General features: G+C 42.6%; 3 protein-coding genes across 3 annotated transcripts; 2 read left to right on the forward strand and 1 right to left on the reverse strand.

Annotated features, from left to right (window-relative positions):
- acsl4a (acyl-CoA synthetase long chain family member 4a) lies at positions 1-10,866 on the forward strand. Its single transcript, XM_080501832.1, has 15 exons — positions 1-36; positions 2,638-3,105; positions 3,188-3,365; positions 3,456-3,565; positions 4,050-4,188; positions 4,305-4,455; positions 6,385-6,508; positions 6,638-6,709; positions 6,812-6,951; positions 7,032-7,204; positions 7,299-7,373; positions 7,484-7,672; positions 7,801-7,915; positions 9,335-9,492; positions 9,584-10,866. Exons 2-15 carry the CDS (start codon positions 2,749-2,751, stop codon positions 9,739-9,741), a joined length of 2,139 nt encoding a protein of 712 aa, XP_080357958.1. The 5' UTR covers positions 1-36; positions 2,638-2,748; the 3' UTR covers positions 9,742-10,866.
- A 12-nt stretch (positions 10,867-10,878) lies between these two features.
- On the reverse strand, positions 10,879-16,247 carry nxt2 (nuclear transport factor 2-like export factor 2). The gene is made up of 4 exons (XM_080501833.1): positions 16,109-16,247; positions 15,895-15,981; positions 13,638-13,782; positions 10,879-11,185 (listed from the first exon to the last, which is right to left on the reverse strand). The coding sequence occupies exons 1-4, from the start codon at positions 16,121-16,123 to the stop codon at positions 11,001-11,003; spliced, it is 432 nt and encodes a 143-aa protein (XP_080357959.1). The 5' UTR covers positions 16,124-16,247; the 3' UTR covers positions 10,879-11,000.
- A 314-nt stretch (positions 16,248-16,561) lies between these two features.
- Positions 16,562-21,042, forward strand: psmd10 (proteasome 26S subunit, non-ATPase 10). Its single transcript, XM_080502120.1, has 5 exons — positions 16,562-16,693; positions 16,935-17,033; positions 17,754-17,900; positions 19,455-19,621; positions 20,541-21,042. The coding sequence occupies exons 1-5, from the start codon at positions 16,580-16,582 to the stop codon at positions 20,692-20,694; spliced, it is 681 nt and encodes a 226-aa protein (XP_080358246.1). The 5' UTR covers positions 16,562-16,579; the 3' UTR covers positions 20,695-21,042.

Genomic DNA, 21,042 nt, shown 5'->3' on the forward strand with positions numbered 1-21,042 from the left:
CAGAGACGCGACTGACCGGGTTTCCCTCCGATCGAGGTAAGAAAGCTTCGCAGCCGGCCAGCTAAGCGTGGTATCACCCTCGACTCTAATCTTATTACCGATTTGATCCCTCGGTTGATTCGTATCGGGTTGATTGGCTCGCCGGGTGACGTTGAGTAGGTTTTAACGAGGTCTAACATCCTCCGCCGTGTAATTAACTTGCCGACGGGATTTGGAGCCGGAGCGGCAACGTGTGGCGGCTTTTTGTCATCATCATCCCGCTTCCAGAGCCTTTGTGGGACAACAGATGCCTCACATCTCGCTTTATTTCCGTCACTCTATATTTAGGTCTTGTTTTTTTGGGGCGATGCTTTCAAAACCGGCGTTATTGTGACGTGATTTCAGTCAAAGCCTTTAACTTGAGAATTTCACCTTTTTTTTTTCGTTTTCTTTTTTTTTAATAGGATGATAATTCATAGCATACTCTGCTATTCTTATGAATGAAATCCGCGTTTGGTACATTAGGTTTATCATCCTCATCAGAGCTGTGGTAACGTTTGCGTTGAGCAAGCGCGTGCTATCAATGAAATGATGAGCACGCGCTGTTTCACACAGAGATGAAACGTGGGATTCCACCTAAACGCCCGTCATTTAAAGTTTACACTTCACGCCCGGCGATTACACAAAATCCTGGAGAATACGCGTTATACCTGCAGCCAGGATTTCAAGTTAAGATATGCAGACATGGTTGACGTATTTAGGCATGATTCACACCGTGTGCGCGCGCCTTCAGGCCAGGCACAGCCTGTTCCTGGATTGTTCTTGATACGTATGACTGATATAACCTCCACTTTATTAAAGTTGACATTTATTTATAAGGAGACTTTAACGGAAATATCAGGTAAACGGACGCAAATTGTTCTAGAAATTGAATATTTGGTGGGATTTAATTTTTATTATGTATATACAAACAAGCAGCAACCCTATATCATTCCACCACCCACCTGTTTCCACAAATAAATGCACAAAGCCTCTGTCAGAGACGCAGTGCTCCAAACACTGCTTGCACCTTGACAAATCATTAGAAAATCTGCAAATACCAAAGTCTAAATCCAGCTCATCTCAAAATGTACCGAAGTCCTAAAAGTAATGACCTCAGTGGAAACAAAGACACACTCACAAGATTGTAGTTGTCATAGCTCTGGATCGTCATCCACTTTTGATGTAATCTGAGAAATAGATTTTTTTGGGGTGGGATTTGACCCCTCAATCAATCCACCCACCACCCAGAACAGTTTCTGTGCAAATAAAAGAGGGGGAAAAAAAGAGAGATGGAAAAACCCGATATCGACTGAGAGCTTTGCTCTATATCTTCACTCCCACAGTAACCGCTGGTGCATACCACACACCTGTTTTCTCCCAGCCGATTCACACAACCTTTCCCAAAGAGGCAATACCTGAAAACGGTTAGTTCACCTCTCGAAAAGATGCAACCACCGAAATCTGCTACCATCTGAACAACTGCAGCTCGTATGCCAGTGTAATCTCTTTATGATTTCTGCATTATTACCAGCATGTGAATAATAGTAGAGGCACAAGTTTTGTGTGCGTGTGTGTGTGTATATATATATATATATATATATATATATGAATGAAAATCCCAGGAGTCCAGTTGTCTCATCTCTGGATTTCAATGTAGTCTTTTATTTTGACTTTCAGATTGAACCCCTCGTTTCATCCCACCAAACTGTCAGAGCAATTTGGGTTGACATGAAACTGTCATTGGTATTAAAACCTGCTCATACGGTACAAATATCTTCCTGATGGTTGTGATAAGAGAAGTCTTTTCATTTACATTTCATGTCCTTTGTTGTAAGATATCTGATATGATCAGTGTTTATTTACAGACGCCGTGTCAGATTAGAAAGAGTTCTCGAGAAGAAGTGTAAAGTAACTTTCGTGTTCGCTGTCCGTTTTATTTGATTTCACATACTTGCTTGCTGTTACTTGAGGATCGTTGCGCCCCGTCGTGACGCCGTTTCACAAGTGACAGTGTTTATTCAGGAAGTCCTTCATCCACGCTGCACTGTGGAGTCATCTGCGAGCTGTGCTTGCCCTGAAGTGGCCTTTCGCTGACCACCGAGTGGGGTGAGCCTCAAGAGTACTGTCATTGGTCGTCTGCGGCTCGATCCTCTTTGGCATAACACACAGGGGTGTGGCCACCGGACGGCAGGCCGCTGGGTCAGAGGGGCCGACGCGGCTTCATCCCAGCGTGACCCTTTTAGAACAACCCCTCTTTTATTGCCTTAAACGCCGACAGGTGTTTGGACACAGGGGAGGGGCCTCGTGTTGGTGAAGGCCATCCTCCTTAGAAGCTGTAGATACAACTGAACGCCGAGAGTTCACAGACCCACTAAAGCAAATAGGAGGAGCAAGAAAGGTTGGGTGATCAAAGAGTTAATCTGGGGATTGGTCAAAATAGTAAGTTGCTCGCTTCGGATTCAGTCAGAATGAATTTTGTCAGGTTTTTTTATGTTGACCTACAAACTTCCACGTAAAAGAAGCTGTTAGAATAGAAGTCATATATAGGGAAAGTTCACTGCAAATTTAGCAAATTTTTTTTAATCTGAATAATCTTGTCTCTTTTTCCCACTTTAGGCCAAAACAGTCGGGGAACAGCGGACCAATCATAACGGGGGGGAAAAAAAATTATCATTTTTTTTTAAGCGAAACCTGTTTTTGCTCACACAAACTCTTCCTGGCGACAGTATGGGACTCCAGTCAGAGTCCACCGTGAAGGCGATCCTCCTCTCTCCAGTACACCTCCTGGTGTGGCTCTACTCCATCCTCTCCTTCCTGCCTTGGTACTACATCACTGGGGCGGGCCAAAAACAAGAGCGCTCCAGGCGGATGAAGGCTCGGTCCACTTCAGGCCGTGCTGAGGGACCGTACCGCTCCGTGGATCATTTCGAGTCCTTGGCGAGGGAAGACCTCCCGGGCAAAGACACGCTGGACAAGCTGTTCGACCACGCTGCGCAGCGCTTCGGAGAGGCTCAGTGTTTGGGCACACGAGACGTGTTGAGCGAAGAAAATGAAGTTCAGCCCAGCGGCAAAGTCTTTAAAAAGGTGAGTTTTTCTGACTGACGGGACGTTTGGAATGTCAATAAATGCTCAATATCACACTGACGTTGGCTCTTTCTCCTGCCAGCTCATCCTTGGGGAGTATCGATGGCTGTCTTACAATGATGTGGACACCATCATCACTCATTTTGGGAACGGACTGGCGGCTTTGGGCCAGCAGCCCAAAAGCACAATCGCGATCTTCTGCGAAACGCGAGCAGAGTGGATGCTCACCGCTCAGACTTGCTTCAGGCGCAATTTCCCACGTAAGAATATGACACAGTGGTGTTATTGTTGCGAAGTGAGAATGTCCCTCACTCTAGGTCTTTTCTCTTTTTTTTTTTAATTCATTGCAGTGGTGACATTCTACGCCACGCTGGGCGAGGACGCCATCGCGTACGGACTGAACGAGACTGGAGTAACTCATCTGGTTACCAGCACCGAACTGCTGGAGACCAGACTGAAAGTGAGCTATTTTCATTTTTAAAAAAAGCGCTGTGACTAAAGAAGTAGCTCTTAAAGATCATCATGAGATTATGATTTGTGATGGAGCAAATAATGGTTAGTATGAGGGAATGTAGAAGGGTATCCTCATAAATCCTGAAGTAGATCAATGAATGAAGTGTTTCAGGAAGCTAACTCAAGCATTTCTTACTCTACAGTTGCACCTTTTGGCTGACAATTCTTCAAGATTTAATTTGGGTGAAGCAAATGAACCTTAAACTGGAGAAGACTTTGCTCCGCATAGGCCCCATTTTTACCTTTGCTTTGAATATTCATATTCTCTTGGAAGACGGCTTCTGAGCCTGACTTGTAAAATAATTGAATGGAAAATTGTATTGCGGGTCGGGTGTTTCTTGTAAAATAATTTTGATGATATTAAAGGAATTGATGTAACTAGGGAGGGCCACAAAACTACAAATAAGTAGTTTCCTTTGTCGTCTTCCCAGAATGTGCTGCCACAGATTCCAAAACTGAAGCATGTGATCTACGTAGACCAAAAGAAAATGAGCACAGAAGGCTACCCACCAGGACTTGCCCTCTACAGCATGCAAGCTGTGCAAGACTTGGGCAAGCTGCCTGAAAACAGTGAGTATTCCTCCGACTCACTGTGGCTGTGCTTTTTATTTTAATTGGCAAAAAACTAGGGATGGAAAAGCTCACACAGTCTTTTTTTTTTTCTTCTTTTTTTTTTTGTCTTCCAGTGAAGATTCCAGTTGTGAAGCCACAGTCCTCCGATCTGGCTGTGGTGATGTACACCAGCGGCTCGACCGGAAAACCCAAAGGAGTCATGATTGTCCACAGTAACCTGATTGCGGGAATGACGGGCCAGTGTGAGCGCATCCCCGGGCTCGGGTACGTTTCAATATTGGGAATAATTGTATCCTGGTGCTGATGATTTAAAAAAAAAAAATCAACATGCTAGTTTCAGTGTTTGAAATGACTCGCTTTATCCGACTGGTGCTGAAGCTCATCCCACTGGGCTGTGGGTGAAGGCAGGCCACAATCACACACACTTGTATTCACATATACGTGTCATTTAGAGTCGCTTATTCGCCTCATATGCATGTTTTTGTTAATACCTGTGGAAAACATGAAGGAACGCACAGACTCAACACAGAAACCCCCGGAAGCAGAACTACACAGGACTATATAAGTGATGCCAATATTGCTTGCCACCTTACCGTAAAGCAATAGGAGGAGGAAGTTATGTGAAATGTTAACCATGTCCTCGTCTGTGACTTTGTATGGAGCATTGGCAGATAATGCATAGGAGCCATGGCAAGGTCATGCAAACCGATTATTGATATTGTGGATGTGTAGGATTTCCCCTGGAGGATGATTAGTTTGAATATGTGTACATGCAACAGCATCTTTTTATTATATATGTTCACTTCATGAAGTACGGTATTAATTCTATTCATCAAAATGTGTAATTGTTCAGTGCGTTGCATCGCCGCTTTCTTTTGAAATGTGATGAAGCATGAGCAGCATCACGCTCGCCACACTAAAGTTGACGATCCAACATGAAACGGCTCCAACCGGTCCAGTCAGACTTCTCTTCCTGTTTCACGCCGTGTGCTGGTAGCTATAAAGTAATTACGCTCAGGTCGGGTGCATATTTTTCTAAAGGCCAGTATTTCGTCTCATTGTCGCCGGGTGAGTCAGTCGGCTCTTCCCATTGTTAAATGTAAAACTTGAATTACCACCTCAAGATCGTAAGCCTCTGCTAACCAGCACGGTGTGACTTGACATTGGTTTCCTGCTCGAACATGTTTTTATTTATGTAGGAAATGTAATAAAAAGGGATTACATGCTTGGAAATTGCGTGCGCTCACTGTGCCAAGGTTCCAGAAATATTGTTTCTAGAGCTCTGTGCACCAAAGCCTAATCCGTTTATCCAAGTCAACTGGGGGAAGAAAAAAAAAATCGCTTTTGAGTTTGTCATATTTTATCTTTTAGATTTGGATAACCTCAAGCAGAGATAATAAAAGCACGCACAGTCTTACTTGTTCAGAAGTACAGGTTTTGTTTTTTTTAAAGAGTACATTTTACTTGACAGTTGAATTCAAACTTTTGCCAAAATATGACTTAATTTCTATCTACAGGATTTTTTTTATGTGATGGTGTTGGGGCTATTTTAAAAAACCCACTCTCCGTCACTGTTATCATAATATTCATTTTTTTTTTTATGTAGGGTTTGTGATTATACTCTTAAAATGTAAAAGCTTTCCAAGCTCTATTTATTTAAAACATGATGTATTTCTTTTAACACTTCTATTCAGTAAAATTTTAAGAAAACTCTGTGTAATACTTAATTTTTAATAACTGTTACTATGAACTGCTTTGATCCTCCACCGTAACTTCGAATGATAATCTTTAGAAGCTTGAAAGAAGTTACAGTTTTTAAGGATCTAAGGGAGAGAAATTCCCAAATTTGATGTATATTTTTCAAGAAGCGAGTCTATTAAATCTAGAGTCTGCTCCCAACATGACCGTGGATCAGGTGTGCAATCCTCAGTAATACACTGTAGTATTGTACGTGTCCTTTCTCAGTAGATCAGAAAATCGCCACACGCCTTCATCTGTTCCGCTTAAAAGTGTTTACTTGACCCGATGACTGATGAGATCTGGAATGGTTGATAACATTTCAGTGTACAGTACGCACAGTGTGCACTGGAAACGATGCTCAAAGAAGCTTGACGTAAACACTGGAAGGAGGAACAGAAAACGGACACTAACTTCTGGCTCTGACCTCTTCTCTCTCTTCCTGTTCGCCGGCAGGCCCGATGATACTTACATAGCTTATCTGCCCCTGGCTCATGTTCTGGAAATGACTGCTGAAATCTCCTGCGTGACATACGGGAGCCGGATCGGCTACTCGTCCCCCCAAACGCTGTCAGACCAGGTAATGTGTCACGCCGGTGGTGTTTGTTTGTGTGTGTGGGTGTGGTCCCTGTCTTTATGAGCTTAATAACAATGTAATTGCATCTGTTTTTTTGTTTTTTGTTTTTTCCCCCTCCTCTGCTCCATTCAGTCCACCAAGATAAAGAAGGGAAGTAAAGGTGACTGCTCTGTGCTCAAACCCACTCTGATGGCAGCCGTGCCCGTAAGAATCTTCCTTTTTCTCTCCTGCCCACTTCTCACATCTGCTATGCCCACTCCTTCTCACACATCCACCTGAACCAATCCTGTGTTTTCTCCTTAAAAGGAAATCATGGACCGCATCCACAGAAATGTGATGAGCAAAGTGCAGGAAATGAGCGTGGTTCAAAAGACGCTGTTTACCCTGGGCTACAAATACAAACTGGAGCAAATAAAGAGGGGCTACGACGCGCCGCTGTGCAACGCGTAAGGAAGCCGGTCTCTCGCGTCTTTCCGCCGAGGTGCGATTGTGTCGCGTGACTCTAATGCGACGCGGTGCTTTGCAGCTTGCTGTTTGGTAAAGTGAAGAAGCTGCTGGGAGGACGGGTGAGGATGATGCTGTCGGGAGGGGCGCCGCTGTCCTCGGCCACACAGAGATTTATGAACGTGTGCTTCTGCTGCCCGGTGGGTCAGGGCTACGGCCTGACTGAAACCTGCGGAGCTGGCACGATCACAGAGGGTGAGCGCAGATTCAAAGCAAAACCAAACAAAAAACAAGTCGGAAGACCTTGAAAAGGTGCAAAGGTATTAACATATTGGGAATCGTTTTACAGTTGCGGATGTCAGCACGGGTCGTGTCGGAGCTCCTCTGATTTGCTGTGAGATCAGACTCCGGGACTGGGCTGAAGGTAATCTTCAAAAGCTTGTCGGTACACGCTGAACTGACAGCGGAGAATGTAAAGTATTTTTTGATGGCAGGATAATTACTTGTTGTTGTTACACTTCTCACGCTGATCAGGTGGATACACGAGCAAAGACCTGCCACACCCAAGAGGGGAGATCCTGATCGGGGGCCCCAACGTGACCATGGGTTACTACAGGAGCGAGAACAACGACCAGGACTTCTTTGTGGATGAGGAAGGTCAGAGATGGTTCTGCACCGGAGATGTCGGAGAGATTTATCCAGACGGCTGTCTCCAAATAGTGGGTGTGTATCTTTTTAAAATTCTTTCTTAATTGTCCCGCCAGTTTTACTTCACGCTGACCTGATTTCGGGAGACACGAGGTTGTCAGTCGTGGTTGTGTGCATTCATTATCGAACCTCTGTCCATTTAGATCGCAAGAAAGACTTGGTTAAGCTGCAGGCCGGGGAGTATGTGTCTCTTGGAAAAGTTGAATCCGCTCTGAAAAGCTGCCAGCTTATTGACAACATCTGTGCTTATGCCAATAGGTGAGTATTTGGCATGAATGTGATCATGAGTGCTTTGAGAGACTCCTTTTTTTAGAGAGTTAGAAGCCATGGAAAAAAAAACCCACAACAGGGTGAAACTGTTACATCCCTAGTGCAAGAGAAGCACACAAAACACCCTGAAGACATGGAGTGAAAAGGTTTCTTTCAGGTCTGAATAAGGCTTTTCATACCAGTATACTTATTTTACACCTGGAAAAAGGAACTGAATAGATGAAGATGATAAGAATTGATGCGATCAGTTTCGAAAAACCATGTCGAGTTACTCTGTTGCACTATTCCATAAACAGGGCTTTGTGTGTATAGCGTTGCTGAGAAGCTTATCTTTAAACCTTATCATGGGTAGAGTGTCGTTTACAGAGCCATCGGGCAAAACGTCACACGTAGGTATTTGTTCTCGTCTAACATATTTGGATATTTGTATAAACAAATTCTCTGCAGATAAAGCAGATGCCTGGATGATGCAAGTCATCCAATTTTAATGAAGGCAATTCTTTTATTGGTTTTCAAAGTGAATAGCAAATTGAACACAATTTACTCACAACCCTGAAAAAAAAAACCCTGACGTTAATGACCATCTCCACATGTCCCAACACATTGTTTTTTCAGTTTGTCGGACACGTGAACCTTCATGGACCAACTCCTTCCATCTTTCATCTTCTTCCACACTTCATCCAGTTCAGGACCATATTGTCCTTCTTCATTGATATTTCGTCGTAATCAACTAATATCTGACCTCCCTTCATTCTTATTTCTAATCATCATTGCTGACTTTTGCACATTATGGATGATAGAATTTTAAACAAGTTTTTAATGCTTTTTTAATTAAGTGATATCAATGTTTTACGGTGTTTTGTGTGCGAACTTTCACCTTCCAACCCCAAAAACGCTTTCCCTTTTTAATACTCTTGTATAATTCCAAGCCTGCAAACAAAATGGTATAATGTAGTGTAATGTTGGACCACACATTCCTGTCATTGTTGGCCCTCTCCTCTCGGCGTTGGGTTTGGGGAGTCTTACTGCATGCGTGGGTTTTCTCCACTCCCATTATCCATATATAAACATTTCATGGTAATTGATGGATTTGAATTACCCATAGGTGCGAGTGTGTGCGTCTCTCTGTGTGTTGCTAGTCAGCTGAGTTGAGCTCAAATTCCCCGTGACCCTGAGCTGGAGGAAGCGGCATAGATTGATTATCGATGATTTAACGCTTCATCTTCTCACACTTGCTTTTAAAACACTTCCTTTCAAACCATTTTGCTGGTCGAGTCATGAATGCAGCTTCCTCTGCAGCTTGAACTGATTATTTCCATTACTGTATATGAAATGCTGGACCTGCGAACTTGTCTTGAACCACAAACGAACCAACTGTTCTATTGTTTCTGATGGTTCCCCTCACAGTGACCAGAACTACGTCATCAGCTTTGTGGTTCCCAACCAGAAAAGGTTGACTGACCTGGCCAAACGGAGAGGCATCACGGGGACGTGGGAGGAGATCTGCACTCACCCCGACATGGAGCGAGAGGTGCTGAAGGAGATCAAGGAGGTGGCTGCTAACAGTAAGAGCTCTTACTTCCTCTCTCTCAACCACATTGGTTGTCAAATAGAAATATTAATCAAAGTTGTTTTTGTTTTTGTTCTTCCATCCAGTTAAACTCCAACGATTTGAGATTCCAGTGAAGGTGGTCCTGAGTCCAGAGCCCTGGACGCCTGAGACGGGGCTCGTCACGGACGCATTCAAGCTGAGGAGGAAAGAGCTGAAGAACCACTATCTCGACCACATAGAGCGAATGTACGGCGGAAAATAACTCGCCAGTCACACCGGGGATGTCTTTCTGATCACAACCACTGTTTTGTTTTTTTTTTGTTTTTTTTCTCTATGTAAATACTTGCCCTGGTACCCAGGTTTAGGTCATTTTGTGTACCGCAGGCTCTCAAATGAGGAAAAAGCTGAAACTGTAGATAGTTGTAGCTGTTGGAGCCGTACGTGCTGCTTCTTTCATGTGTTTGTACAAGTTTCTGATTGTTCAAAGAGATGCACTAAAGTGGCAAATCTTATTTAAAAAGAAGAGCGCGTGTTTGTGACCGCCACAGCACCGCGTTGCCATACACCGAAACCTGTTAGCACTCCTCCTCCAGCTGATTAAAAACCGGGCCGATGTTGACGCGCCGCGGAAGCGTTGCCTGTTACTTCCTGTCTAAAATGTAAAAGCCGCAGAGGCTCGTTAAGCTCTTTTTGTAAAAATCGGAGTACAGATGTTACTGTGCCTTCAGTCTGCAGTACTTGTTTAGATGAGCAGAAGTCAGCAGCAACTAGGAAAAAAAACAAACTAAACTGCCATGAGAAGTTTACTTGATACTTAAGGAAAAACCCTCTCCCACGCAGATGTAGATGAGCTTCCATGTCGGTTTATCCACTTGTTTTTGGTTTTTTCCCCTCCATCATGAAGTATGGTTTATTTATGCTTTTGTTACTGTAATGATTTCTGAACAGAAGACCAAAATGTCTAAAACTAAATGACTCAGGAAGCTAAGCAGATGTTTTAATATATGAAAATGTCAACTAGTTGGTTAATTGTGCAAAAAAAAACCCACTTCTGTCAGAATTCTTGTGGGAACCTTATTTATTGGAGCATGCTTACCTTCTTGTTAGCTCTGGTTGGAAACTAGGATACTGTAATACTGTGTGTACTTTACCTCAGTTGACGATCCATGTATGATTTGATATCAAGGCGTTATCAGAACTTCAGTCTGTTCATTTTAATAATAGGAGTGTTTTCTATGTATTTTTCCAAGTATTGTCATATTGATGGATTAGCATCGTGAAAACTTGGGAGGACACGGACAAGGACAGCCACTTTACAGTTGTTTGATGAGCCTATTTGTATTTATGACTCCATGGTCACATGCCTTGAGCATTTGGGAAAAAAAAAATAAAAAAAACATTTTCATATTCAGTGTGGTCTGATGGTTTTTATTACAAAAACAAAGCAAACGCTTAAAAAAATGACATTTGTTATTCTGATCACTTGGTGATGGGGTGAGTCACAGGAAAGGTGACGGAGCTTCAGCTATTCCAGTCTTGAAATCGGAAACAGTCGCTCGCAATCTTCCAAACAGGCTGATCATTGTTAGGCGAGGCCTGCGCTGTCAGCAGAAAGTTCTGGTTGAAGAAACGCTCTTTGTTTCCCTCGAACGTTACGGTGCCGCCGGTCACCACCAGCAACGTCGTTTGGCCTTGAGTCGCTTGTTCTGTGAATGAAGAGAAGATTCACTGATGATTCAGCACCCTGGTCGGGAATGGAAAAAAAAAAAAATAAATCTGTCGACACTTCTGGAAAGTATTTACAGTGCTTCACTTTTTCCACATTTTATGTTCCACCCTTACTCCAAGAGTACAAAGCATGCCTGAGCATCAAGCCTATACACGATTGTTTCGATGCACAAATCAGGTGAAGGTTATAGAAAAAGATTCTGCTCCTTTCAAGGTCCCATTGAGCACAGTGGCCTCTATCATCCATAAATGGAAGATGTTCAGAACCACCAGGACTCCTCCAGCTGTCTAAACTGAGCGATCAGGGGAGGAGGGCCTTCAGGCCAATTCATTCTCCAAAGAACAACAAGTAAGTTTGGCACTCTGGGGCCCTGCCGAACCAAATGACATCGGCTCCCTTTGACCGAAGAAATATGGTTCGGCTGTGCTAACCATCAGGGCAAAAGTATGTCTGTCGCACTGCCGTGTGCTGCGCATACACATTTCACTTGGCTAATGGTATTAGCATCTAACCTCTCTACCATATGAGGCCGCTGCTCTTTAATATGTCGGAGTTACGTGATGCCCCTGAATGCCTCACTCAAAGCTCAACGTTGCAGCCCGGACACAAACTTCCTCTCTTAATACTGAAACATTTTTCTGAAAACATTTGAAGTGAGAAATAAGCTGTGAGGTTGTGAAGTTAAAATGCTGCTGCACAGAAGTGTGCTTGCTGTGAGGGGGCGTGGCCTGCAAGTCTGACAGCTTCTTCTCGGTGTATGAACTCTCCTGCTGCAAGAGCATTTTTTTTCGGCAGCTGGCTGACGTCACAGCCAAACTTTGCATATGCAGGTGACCAAGAACCCGGTGGTCACTCTTTTAGAGCTCCTGTGTGCCTGTTTATTACAGTGAAGGGAGTCAATCTTTAGTTAAATGCACATAGCAGCCTGTCTGGAGTTTGACAAAACGCACCTGAAGGACTCTCAGACCAGAAGAAACTAAATTCTTTGGTCTGACGAGACAAAGATTGAACTCTTTGGCGTCATGTTTAGAGGAAACCAGGCATCTCACGTCACCAGGTCAACACCATCCCGACAATGAAGCATGGTGGTGGCAGCATCATGCTGTGAGGATGTTTTCCAGTCACCGGAAGTGGGAGACTAACCAGGATGGAGTACAGAGACACACGAGATGAAAACCATCTCCAGATCACTCTTTACCTCAGACTGGGACGGTGGTTCATCTTTCAGGAGGGCAATGACCCGAAACACACAGCCAAGATATCAAAAGGAGGCTTGAGGACAATTCTGTCCAATGTCCTCCGACCGCCCAGCCAGAGCCCAGATTAGAATCTGATTGACAATCTCTGAGAGGTCTGAACTTGGCTGTGCATCGACGTTTCCCATCCAACCTGATGGCGCTCGAGAGTCGCTGCCAAGAGGAATGGACCAAAATGTCCAAAGACAGGTGTGCCAAGCTTGTAGCCTCATACGCCAAAGGATTTGAGGCTGTAATTGCGCAAGTACATCAACAAGGTATTGAGCAAAGGCTCTGAATATAATACCTTCAAACATAAAACAAGTCTTATATAAAACATTTACACATTGGAGAAAAAAAAAAAAGGTTTTCATATTGACATTATGGGGTACTTTGTGTCAACTTAAGGAAAAATATGAATTGAATACTTTTCCTGCACTGTATGCGTGTACATACAGCACACGTGTGGCATGTTGTGGTATTTTTAAGGAGTAGTTTTTATCACTGAACAGCTAGCGTGCTTTCAGTCAATCCAAAATGTGAATGAAGCTTGAATGTCAGGCGACCCTTCTGGTCAATCATAAGCCTTTCATTCGTGACGCGTCTAGATGTGTTGACAAGCAACGTTTTGTGCAGCAGCAACCACAGCTTCATAGACACTCATCAGAGAGGTGTACTGTTCTCCTCCAGCATCCATCTCCTTTATTAACGGTCAACCATAAGCTCAATAGGCCTCAAGTCTGGTGGGGACAGGAGATATGAGATATTCTGTCATCTTTGAGGCGTTTACTGGCAAACCACTGAGTGGAGCACTCTAATGCATGTGATGGACCAATTTTCTCCAGACAAATAAAGCTCCTTTTGTAAGACGCGTTTCCTGTCCCGCTACTTCAGAAAGTGTCCTTGAAAAACCTAGCAGTAGGTTTGAAAGTTAATCATCATCCCAAAAAGGTCGAGCTCATGAAACCAGAAAATATTTAGAGAGATTGAGATATTTCTTGGCCCAGTCTCTGAGCACTGAACACTTTGTACTTGCATTATCTATTATCTAAATACACCTGACAAGCTCAAGGGAGTGTTTCGACCTAATCACAATTTATATGCATATATTCTCCAATTTAAACCATTGGTCAAAATACTCACTTGCTATTGATGACGATAAACTAATAAAATAATGAACTTTGGTCAGCTCACCATGAACAGGCTGACAGTCCAGTATGTGCACTTTGAACTCGCTCGAGGGCAGCGACTCAAAAAACTCGCCCAAAGCATCCTGTCCGGACACGGCGTTCCCGTTCCACACCAGTGTGGCCTTGTCGAGGTAGAGCCGGGTCAAGTTCTGCAACACACAGGTCAAGATTCTGTTAGGTCTAGATTCAGAGTCGCCCCCATCCTGCAGCACGGTAAACAAACAGCTTCATTCTTTGTCTAGTTAGAATCGATGAATGGCGGAAGTGCTTTGGTTTTCAGAGAATGTTATTAATACAAAACACGCAAGTTTAATAAAACTAACACTGAAAAGGCTAAAAATCAAAGTGGTGATTGATGCGAATTGTAGCCAAAACTGAAGACGTATGCTTACAAACTGACAAAGACAATGTATTTTGTCATTCCAAGATCATTTTTCAAGAGGAGCAGCGAACGGGATGCCAGAAAGAAGATGTCCTGAAACTCATAACGCACAGTTTTTCACGTATGCTCTGAATGAATATTAGCACATCATTGGAAAATGTATCATTGAAAGTGATTGAAAGTGTCCTGACCACCTGCTTATGTCATTATGTGGCAATTGATGATTTCCTGTGATCTAATTTTGAGAAAGCTCAATGACTAGTGAGAATGACACGCTACAGTCTGCATATAATCCCAGTAAATGAAACTGTCTTATTTGTGTAATCAGAATAGTGTGATCTGCCCTGCTGTCATCACAGCCCCCCCCCCAAAGCACTGTGCATTACAGAGATGATCCTTGTGCAATCTGAGTTGTGTGGAAAAACCAATAGTTAATAAATTAGTACGCCACATTTTTCCATCCAAGTGGCCCATTTGATTGCAAGCTCACATAGACAAAATAACACATTGTGGACCACTGCATCCCAATTAGGTGCATCCCAGGGCAAACACACAGTGAGACAAGACGGTCACACACACTCACACCTCAAACACGCAATCAAACACATGTGCTGCGAGTGGGACCCAGCAAACAAAAGACCATGTGCACAGAAAAGGCCCATAAGTCTCCTTCACACGAAGTGGCGGCATGGAGACGTAGCGACGCGCCGTCATGTGGCTGTGTGCATGCCCCCTACCAGTGACTGGCTTCAACCCCCACCCTCTTTTTTTCCCATTGTAAATTTCTCCATTTGTGAGATAAATGAATGAATAAAGGGATATTTCATTCATTCAAGTCGAGAATCAAACCAGGGTTATTTTCACTGTGAGGCAGGAGTGCTAAGCACTACATGACTTTACAAAACAGAATGTCCTGTTATCAGAACTGCTGTAACTGAACAAGATTAGCATGAAGTCTACTAGCGCTTACAAAATTATTTTCACAATAGAGCTCTCAGCTCACAGTGAGAAAGTATTGGGTACAAGACAAGTGCTGGCCGGGGCTTTTCTCCCCGTATGTTTCCTCTGTGTGCTCCGGTTTCTTCACGCAGTCCAAAAACCTGCCTGTGCAGTCAATACGATGAATCAGTGGGTAACATCATTCAACAACTCAAGTACAACAAGCTGTTGGGTTCAGAAAACGATTCACCGTAGGGAAAGCCATGTTTGTAATATTTAACAGGAAGAAAGGGCCATGTGATGCTATTTCAAGTCACAGCAAAATATTCCCACTTAAGGGCTTCTTATTTGGAGTCTGCACGAGCTCCCCGTGTGTCTGTGCCTCTTTCAGATACTCCAGCATTTGAAGATAAATTGTGAATCTAAATTTCCTGGAGGTGAGAGTGTAAACGTGTGTAGCTATCTATCTGTCTGGGTCCGGTGATGGACTGGTGGCCAGTCCACATTGTACAGTTCCTTCTTCACCCAAACTCAGCTTTGTTCCAGATCTAGTCTCCATGACCCTTCATTGGCCTCTAAAAGCATAAACAATATTGTCTTTTAGTCATCTCAACAATCCATTATTTTAGAGTAAAAAGTAATCAGAGTAGAGTTTTTGGACGATTCAATAGTGGCTTTAGGGTGGAAAACATTAAAGGGTTTAGATTTGGTTATTATACATTTCTAAATTGAAACATATATCATTAACACCCGCAGCTGAAAGTGAGCATTCACTGCTCTCTGGTGAGCAAACTATGTAACGACGTTGTATTTGAGCAAACAAGAGCTCCATGTGTTGAGTTTTCCAACACCGGCACCGATCCAGCCACGTGTACTGGATAGACACAATATTATGAACACAAATGTGTGAAGTGTGGGCTGCCAATCTCAATCCACTCACCCTCCTCTTCTTATCCATGCAATCGTAGTAAATGTTGACGAATTCTTCTGAATATCTGCAAGATTGGTCTGCGTGGGTCCTGAAATCCTGTTGAGACAACAACGAATTGAATATCGGTCACTGTTAAGTGTTCACATGTGACACTGTTTGGGAGTAAAACTAAAAAGGAGCGTAAAACAGCGTCAGTAGGTTGACCATAGAAAAGTAGGCTTACCAGCGTAGCTGCCATTACTACGTATATATCAGTAGAAAATGGAACAGTTGATATAATAGACCACTATAAAGAAATTACTATGAACTTCTTCCAAGATTAAATTTAAGCCAGTTTCTTTTCAGTCGTTCGGTTAGCAACGTTAACAACCATTCCGCTCCATGTATTACTTCCGGGAGCATTATGTTTTCCTACCAAATTAAACATTTTTACTTTTTCCTCCACCGTATTAAAATTATTGTCTTTTTATTATGTGCTTTTTACAATATATTATGCAACAATATATTATCTATAATAACCAGACTTATATATTTATGCGTAAGTTCAACGACAATGTCAGGTCAGAAAACTGATGGTATTTTAATTTGAAGCGTAAACAAGCGCGTGAAGCGGAAACAGAATTCAGAATTTCCTGAGTCATTCCGCTTATCTTTCAAACCAAACGAGCTCTAAGTTTTGTTTTGTTGATCAAATATGGAGGGCTCCGTATCAAACGTAGAAGTCTGCAATTTAGCCTACACCGGACAGTTTGAGAAGTTAAAGCAGTGCATTCTCTCAGATAAAACGCTCGCGTGTAAAACGGACCAGGTAAGAAAACTTGACCCGGACCACAGAACATGAGGGGACGCAATTCAGTCTGTAACACCCACTGAAGACGTTAGCGGGACTCTGATGGAGATGAGAGGGTCTGAAGATGTGGTGGGGGTCTGATGATGATGTGGGGTTTGAAGATGTGGTGACGGTCTGATGAAGATGTAGTGAGGGTCTGGTGAAGATGATGTGAGTATCTGATGGAGATGTTGGGGGGGGGGGGGGTCTGTTTCTTCAGGACCAGAGAACCGCTCTGCACTGGGCCTGTTCAGCCGGACACACCGACATTGTGCAGTTTCTGCTTGACCTGGATGTGGAGGTGAATCTGCAGGATGATGTGAGTCTCTTAATTCATACATCATGTAAACATGACTGTTCGATATAGTACAACATGATATTTTCTTAAAAGTGGGGATAGAAACATTGCAGTTGCAATTTTCTGTTCTGTCTTCCATGAACAGGTCAGTTATAGCAGGTAATGCTTTAATCATCTGGTAAATTCTTCATTTTTTTTTTTTAATGTCTTCCTAACAACAATGTTAAAATGATTTATTCTGCTTTAAACTATGTAACCATTTACACTTACCTAGTTATAAATTCATCATAGAAAGAGACATACTTGAGCTATAAGTGAGCATCCACAGCAGTGATCGGTGTGATTTTATGGTGTCGACGAGAGTACAGGAGGCAGGGTGGACTGGCTGGAAACAGGGAGGTTGAAGAGTTAGAGCAAGAGGCAAGTAGTGATACCCATTGAGCAACCTCTCATAGACAAAATAGTAAAACTCCTGATCCTTAAATGCCCCTAAATAACATGGTTCTGAAAGTTTCATTTTCTCAGTAGTATAACGTCAATTGTATACATACTTACAGTTTTCTGTAACAAAGACGGTACTTTTAAGAACTTAAACTATGTGTAACTTTTAGAAACCAAAATGTATGATATGAAAATAAGATGGGACTTCTCTGCAAGCAGCGAAAAGGACAGTTGAGAACCGTCCCGTGTGGATGTGTTCACATGGTTGCTGATGTTGTTCTGTCGTGTGTGATTCCTCAGGCTTCGTGGACCCCTCTACACATCGCAGCTTCTGCCGGCAGAGAAGAAATCGTGAGATCCCTGATATCTAAAGGAGCCCAGCTCAATTCTGTTAACCAGAATGGATGCACACCACTGCACTATGCCGCCTCTAAAGATAGATATGAGGTAAAAAAGAAAAAAGGTCATACATGCAATATGTGCAATAAATGGTAATAAATGAAAGTGTGGATTTGAATTTACCTCATCAAATTAAAAAAAAAAAAATTCTGACACAGATCAGTCGGAAAAGCCGAGAAACCAGGTTCATTCATAAAATAGGTTGTTGTTCTTGGCAAGAGGGTTGACATACACCCACTACACTTAGCTTAGGACATCTCTTTGTTCTTTAACTAAATGGCGCCCTCAGCAGTTTTGTGAATAGTGCTCCAGAAAGGAAACTGAAAAACACAACCACGAAACTGGTTGTTTTAATAGTTCAACAGATGGTGCTTTTCTGAAATGTTAATACTTGCTCCCCCTTAATGGTTGTTAAAATCAGTTATTGATATTCCTTCACTTTGAGACCATCAGTGTCAGACAAACCATGGCAACTGATGATAGAATGGCTCATGTTTTTCACATCAATCATAACTTGTTGGTTTGTATAAATGTATTTAAAGGAGACTCAATGTTCTAAAATCAACAAGCAAGATGGAATTGTGTCATTACCAATCAATCTAGACTATTTCTAAAATATATAGAGCTATAAATATGTATAATGCCACAGTAAAGCCCTATTTATTCTCAAGTTCAGGAAATGCATGAAATGAAAATTAAATGTAGCTAAAAACACTGGACTGCAGAGTTTGCGTGCTCTCCCTATCCGATGTGATGTGTTAATGTCATGCTAGGTTGTACACCCACTGTCAGCTGAGAACAGCGCCAGATCCTGAGAAGACCCAAAGATAAAGAAAGATATATAGAAGATGGATGAATCTAAAAAAAAAAAAGATGTGAAATGTTTGTAGAAGAATCAAATATGTAAAAATACATATAAAACATAAGAGCCAGACTGAATCGGTGGATGTTTTAGTTACTTGTGCAGCTGAATTTTGAATTAATTGCAGGTGATGAATTGTCTTCTTTGGCAGAGCAGAAAGGAGATCATTACCGTCTAACCTGCTCGATATGAGACTGTGTGTTCATCCCTCCGTGTTGCTCGGGGACACAAATGTCTGCACTGTGGCAAGGCTTTTCAAGTGCAATATTGTAAAACAATGGGACTCTGCTTTTTTTTTTTTTTTAGTGGCACAGTTAGCACCGAGGGTTTAATAACAGTGAGCTGTTGGTGAAAGCGTTCCGTTTTATTCATTTGATTGTTTCTCACTGCTTCACAGTACAAGAGTGAATTTTGATTCAAGTATATATTAATTTTAAATGAGACTTTTATGAATGTTTCCTATCCTAAAAGTATTAACTTTCCGTTATTAAATTTAAACCTGGAGTTTTTGGGGGGCGTGTCTGTCTTTGTGTAAAAGGTATTATTTCAATAGCACTAATTGAATCATGCACTAGTTGTATGGCACGCTGTGCTTTTCCCACTTGTTCTCACATTCACATCCAGGTTTATATAACTTTTTTTTTTCTTCTGTGAAACCAAGAGGCCATGACTACGGAATGTGGGTTTCAGTGGCACCACTGAGTTTCATGTTCCTCATTTGGGAGTTTCTGTCTTTGCAGATCGCATTGCTGCTGCTTGAAAATGGAGCAGATCCCAACGTCACCGATAAGTTGGAGTCGACCCCACTTCACAGAGCGTCTGCTAAGGGCAACTACCGCCTCATCCAGCTGCTCCTCAAACAGAGTGCCTCCACCAATATCCAGGACTCGCAGGGCAACACGCCACTGTAAGTATGGATATGTATATTCCACATGTGGTTTTCCACACCCAGCCTTTGGCTCACCGTCCACATTTGCCTTGCACATGTTACGGTTGAAGGAAACTAAACTGAGCTGTCAATTCTGGAAACTAGTCCATCACTGTTGACATAATCTCAAAAATAACACTCAGAGATAGTTTACGGTGAAGAATCAGCCTTGTATACATGCCTTCAGGAAGCTGAATCCTTGAAAGGGTCATATTATGCAAAATTCACTTTCTAATGGTTTTCCAACAGTAATATGCTTCCCCATACTTGGAATGATGTGAAGAAGTAGGCCCTCTTCCTAAGATGGGCATGTATGGGCGGAGACAGTTTAGCTCATACAGACACAGCAGATTTTGAATGCAACTCATATGATCTAATATTCAAATGGATGAAAGTCAAGGAAAAACTGGATTTGAGGCAACAAACTTTGAATACATTGTTTTTGGACCAACGAGACCATGTGGAAGTGTTGACAAGCTGTATAATATATCTTTTTACTGAATTTTAGAGCTACCGGTAATGCCAGTTTATTAAACAAATTTAGTCTGGTTTTCAGAAATCTCAGATACACACATAGCCCCTCGTACCAGTGCATTGATATGAAGTAGAATTCAACATTTATAAACTATAAAGATTGATTTCACTGCTCTGTGTTGTTGCAAGAATGTCCTTGATTTCCTCTCACAGTCCAAAAACATGGATTTGAGGATAATCGGTCCTTCTATATTACCAGTAGGAGTATGTACAGTATGAGTGCTTGTCTCTCTGTGATGGCCTGGAGACATCGTCCCTGGTGCAATCCACCACGCAAAGCTGGACAAACCAGTATAAAACACGGAATAGAATATTTCTGTCTGCAAAAGTTTTGAGTCCTCTGTTCTCTCTTTTTTTTGTCCAGGCACTTAGCATGCGATGAGGAGCGAGTGGAAGCAGCCAAGTTGCTGGTGGAACACGGTGCCAGCATTTACATTGAGAACAAGGAGGAGAAGACCCCCCTTCAGATAGCGAAGGGCAGCCTTGGCAACTTACTCCGCAGGATCGTGGAGGGATGATGCTTGAACCGACTTGTAGGGGGGGGGGGTGCCCTTTGCTCAAATCCCTCCCGTTGCCAAGTTCAGAAAATCGTCCTGCTGGAGTGGTCTGGTGTGACACTTTCAAAAAGAGAGAATGGTAGACGATGACAGTGTTGAGGAGAAAAGTTGACTTGTACTGCACTTATAAGCTTTACTAATTGGAGCTTTGAAACTGCAAAGACCAACATCTCATGCACTGAGCGCAGTCTTTCCACCATTACAGGCATTTTATTTTCTATTAAGTTTGAATTATAAACAGGATTGAAATAATCTGCTCGGCTTGTGAATGAGGAGTATTTGGAATAAACTTGTACATTCTTGAAAGTC

The sequence above is a fragment of the Blennius ocellaris genome (assembly GCF_963422515.1).
Source record: "Blennius ocellaris genome assembly, chromosome: 9".
Classification (NCBI taxonomy): domain Eukaryota; kingdom Metazoa; phylum Chordata; class Actinopteri; order Blenniiformes; family Blenniidae; genus Blennius; species Blennius ocellaris.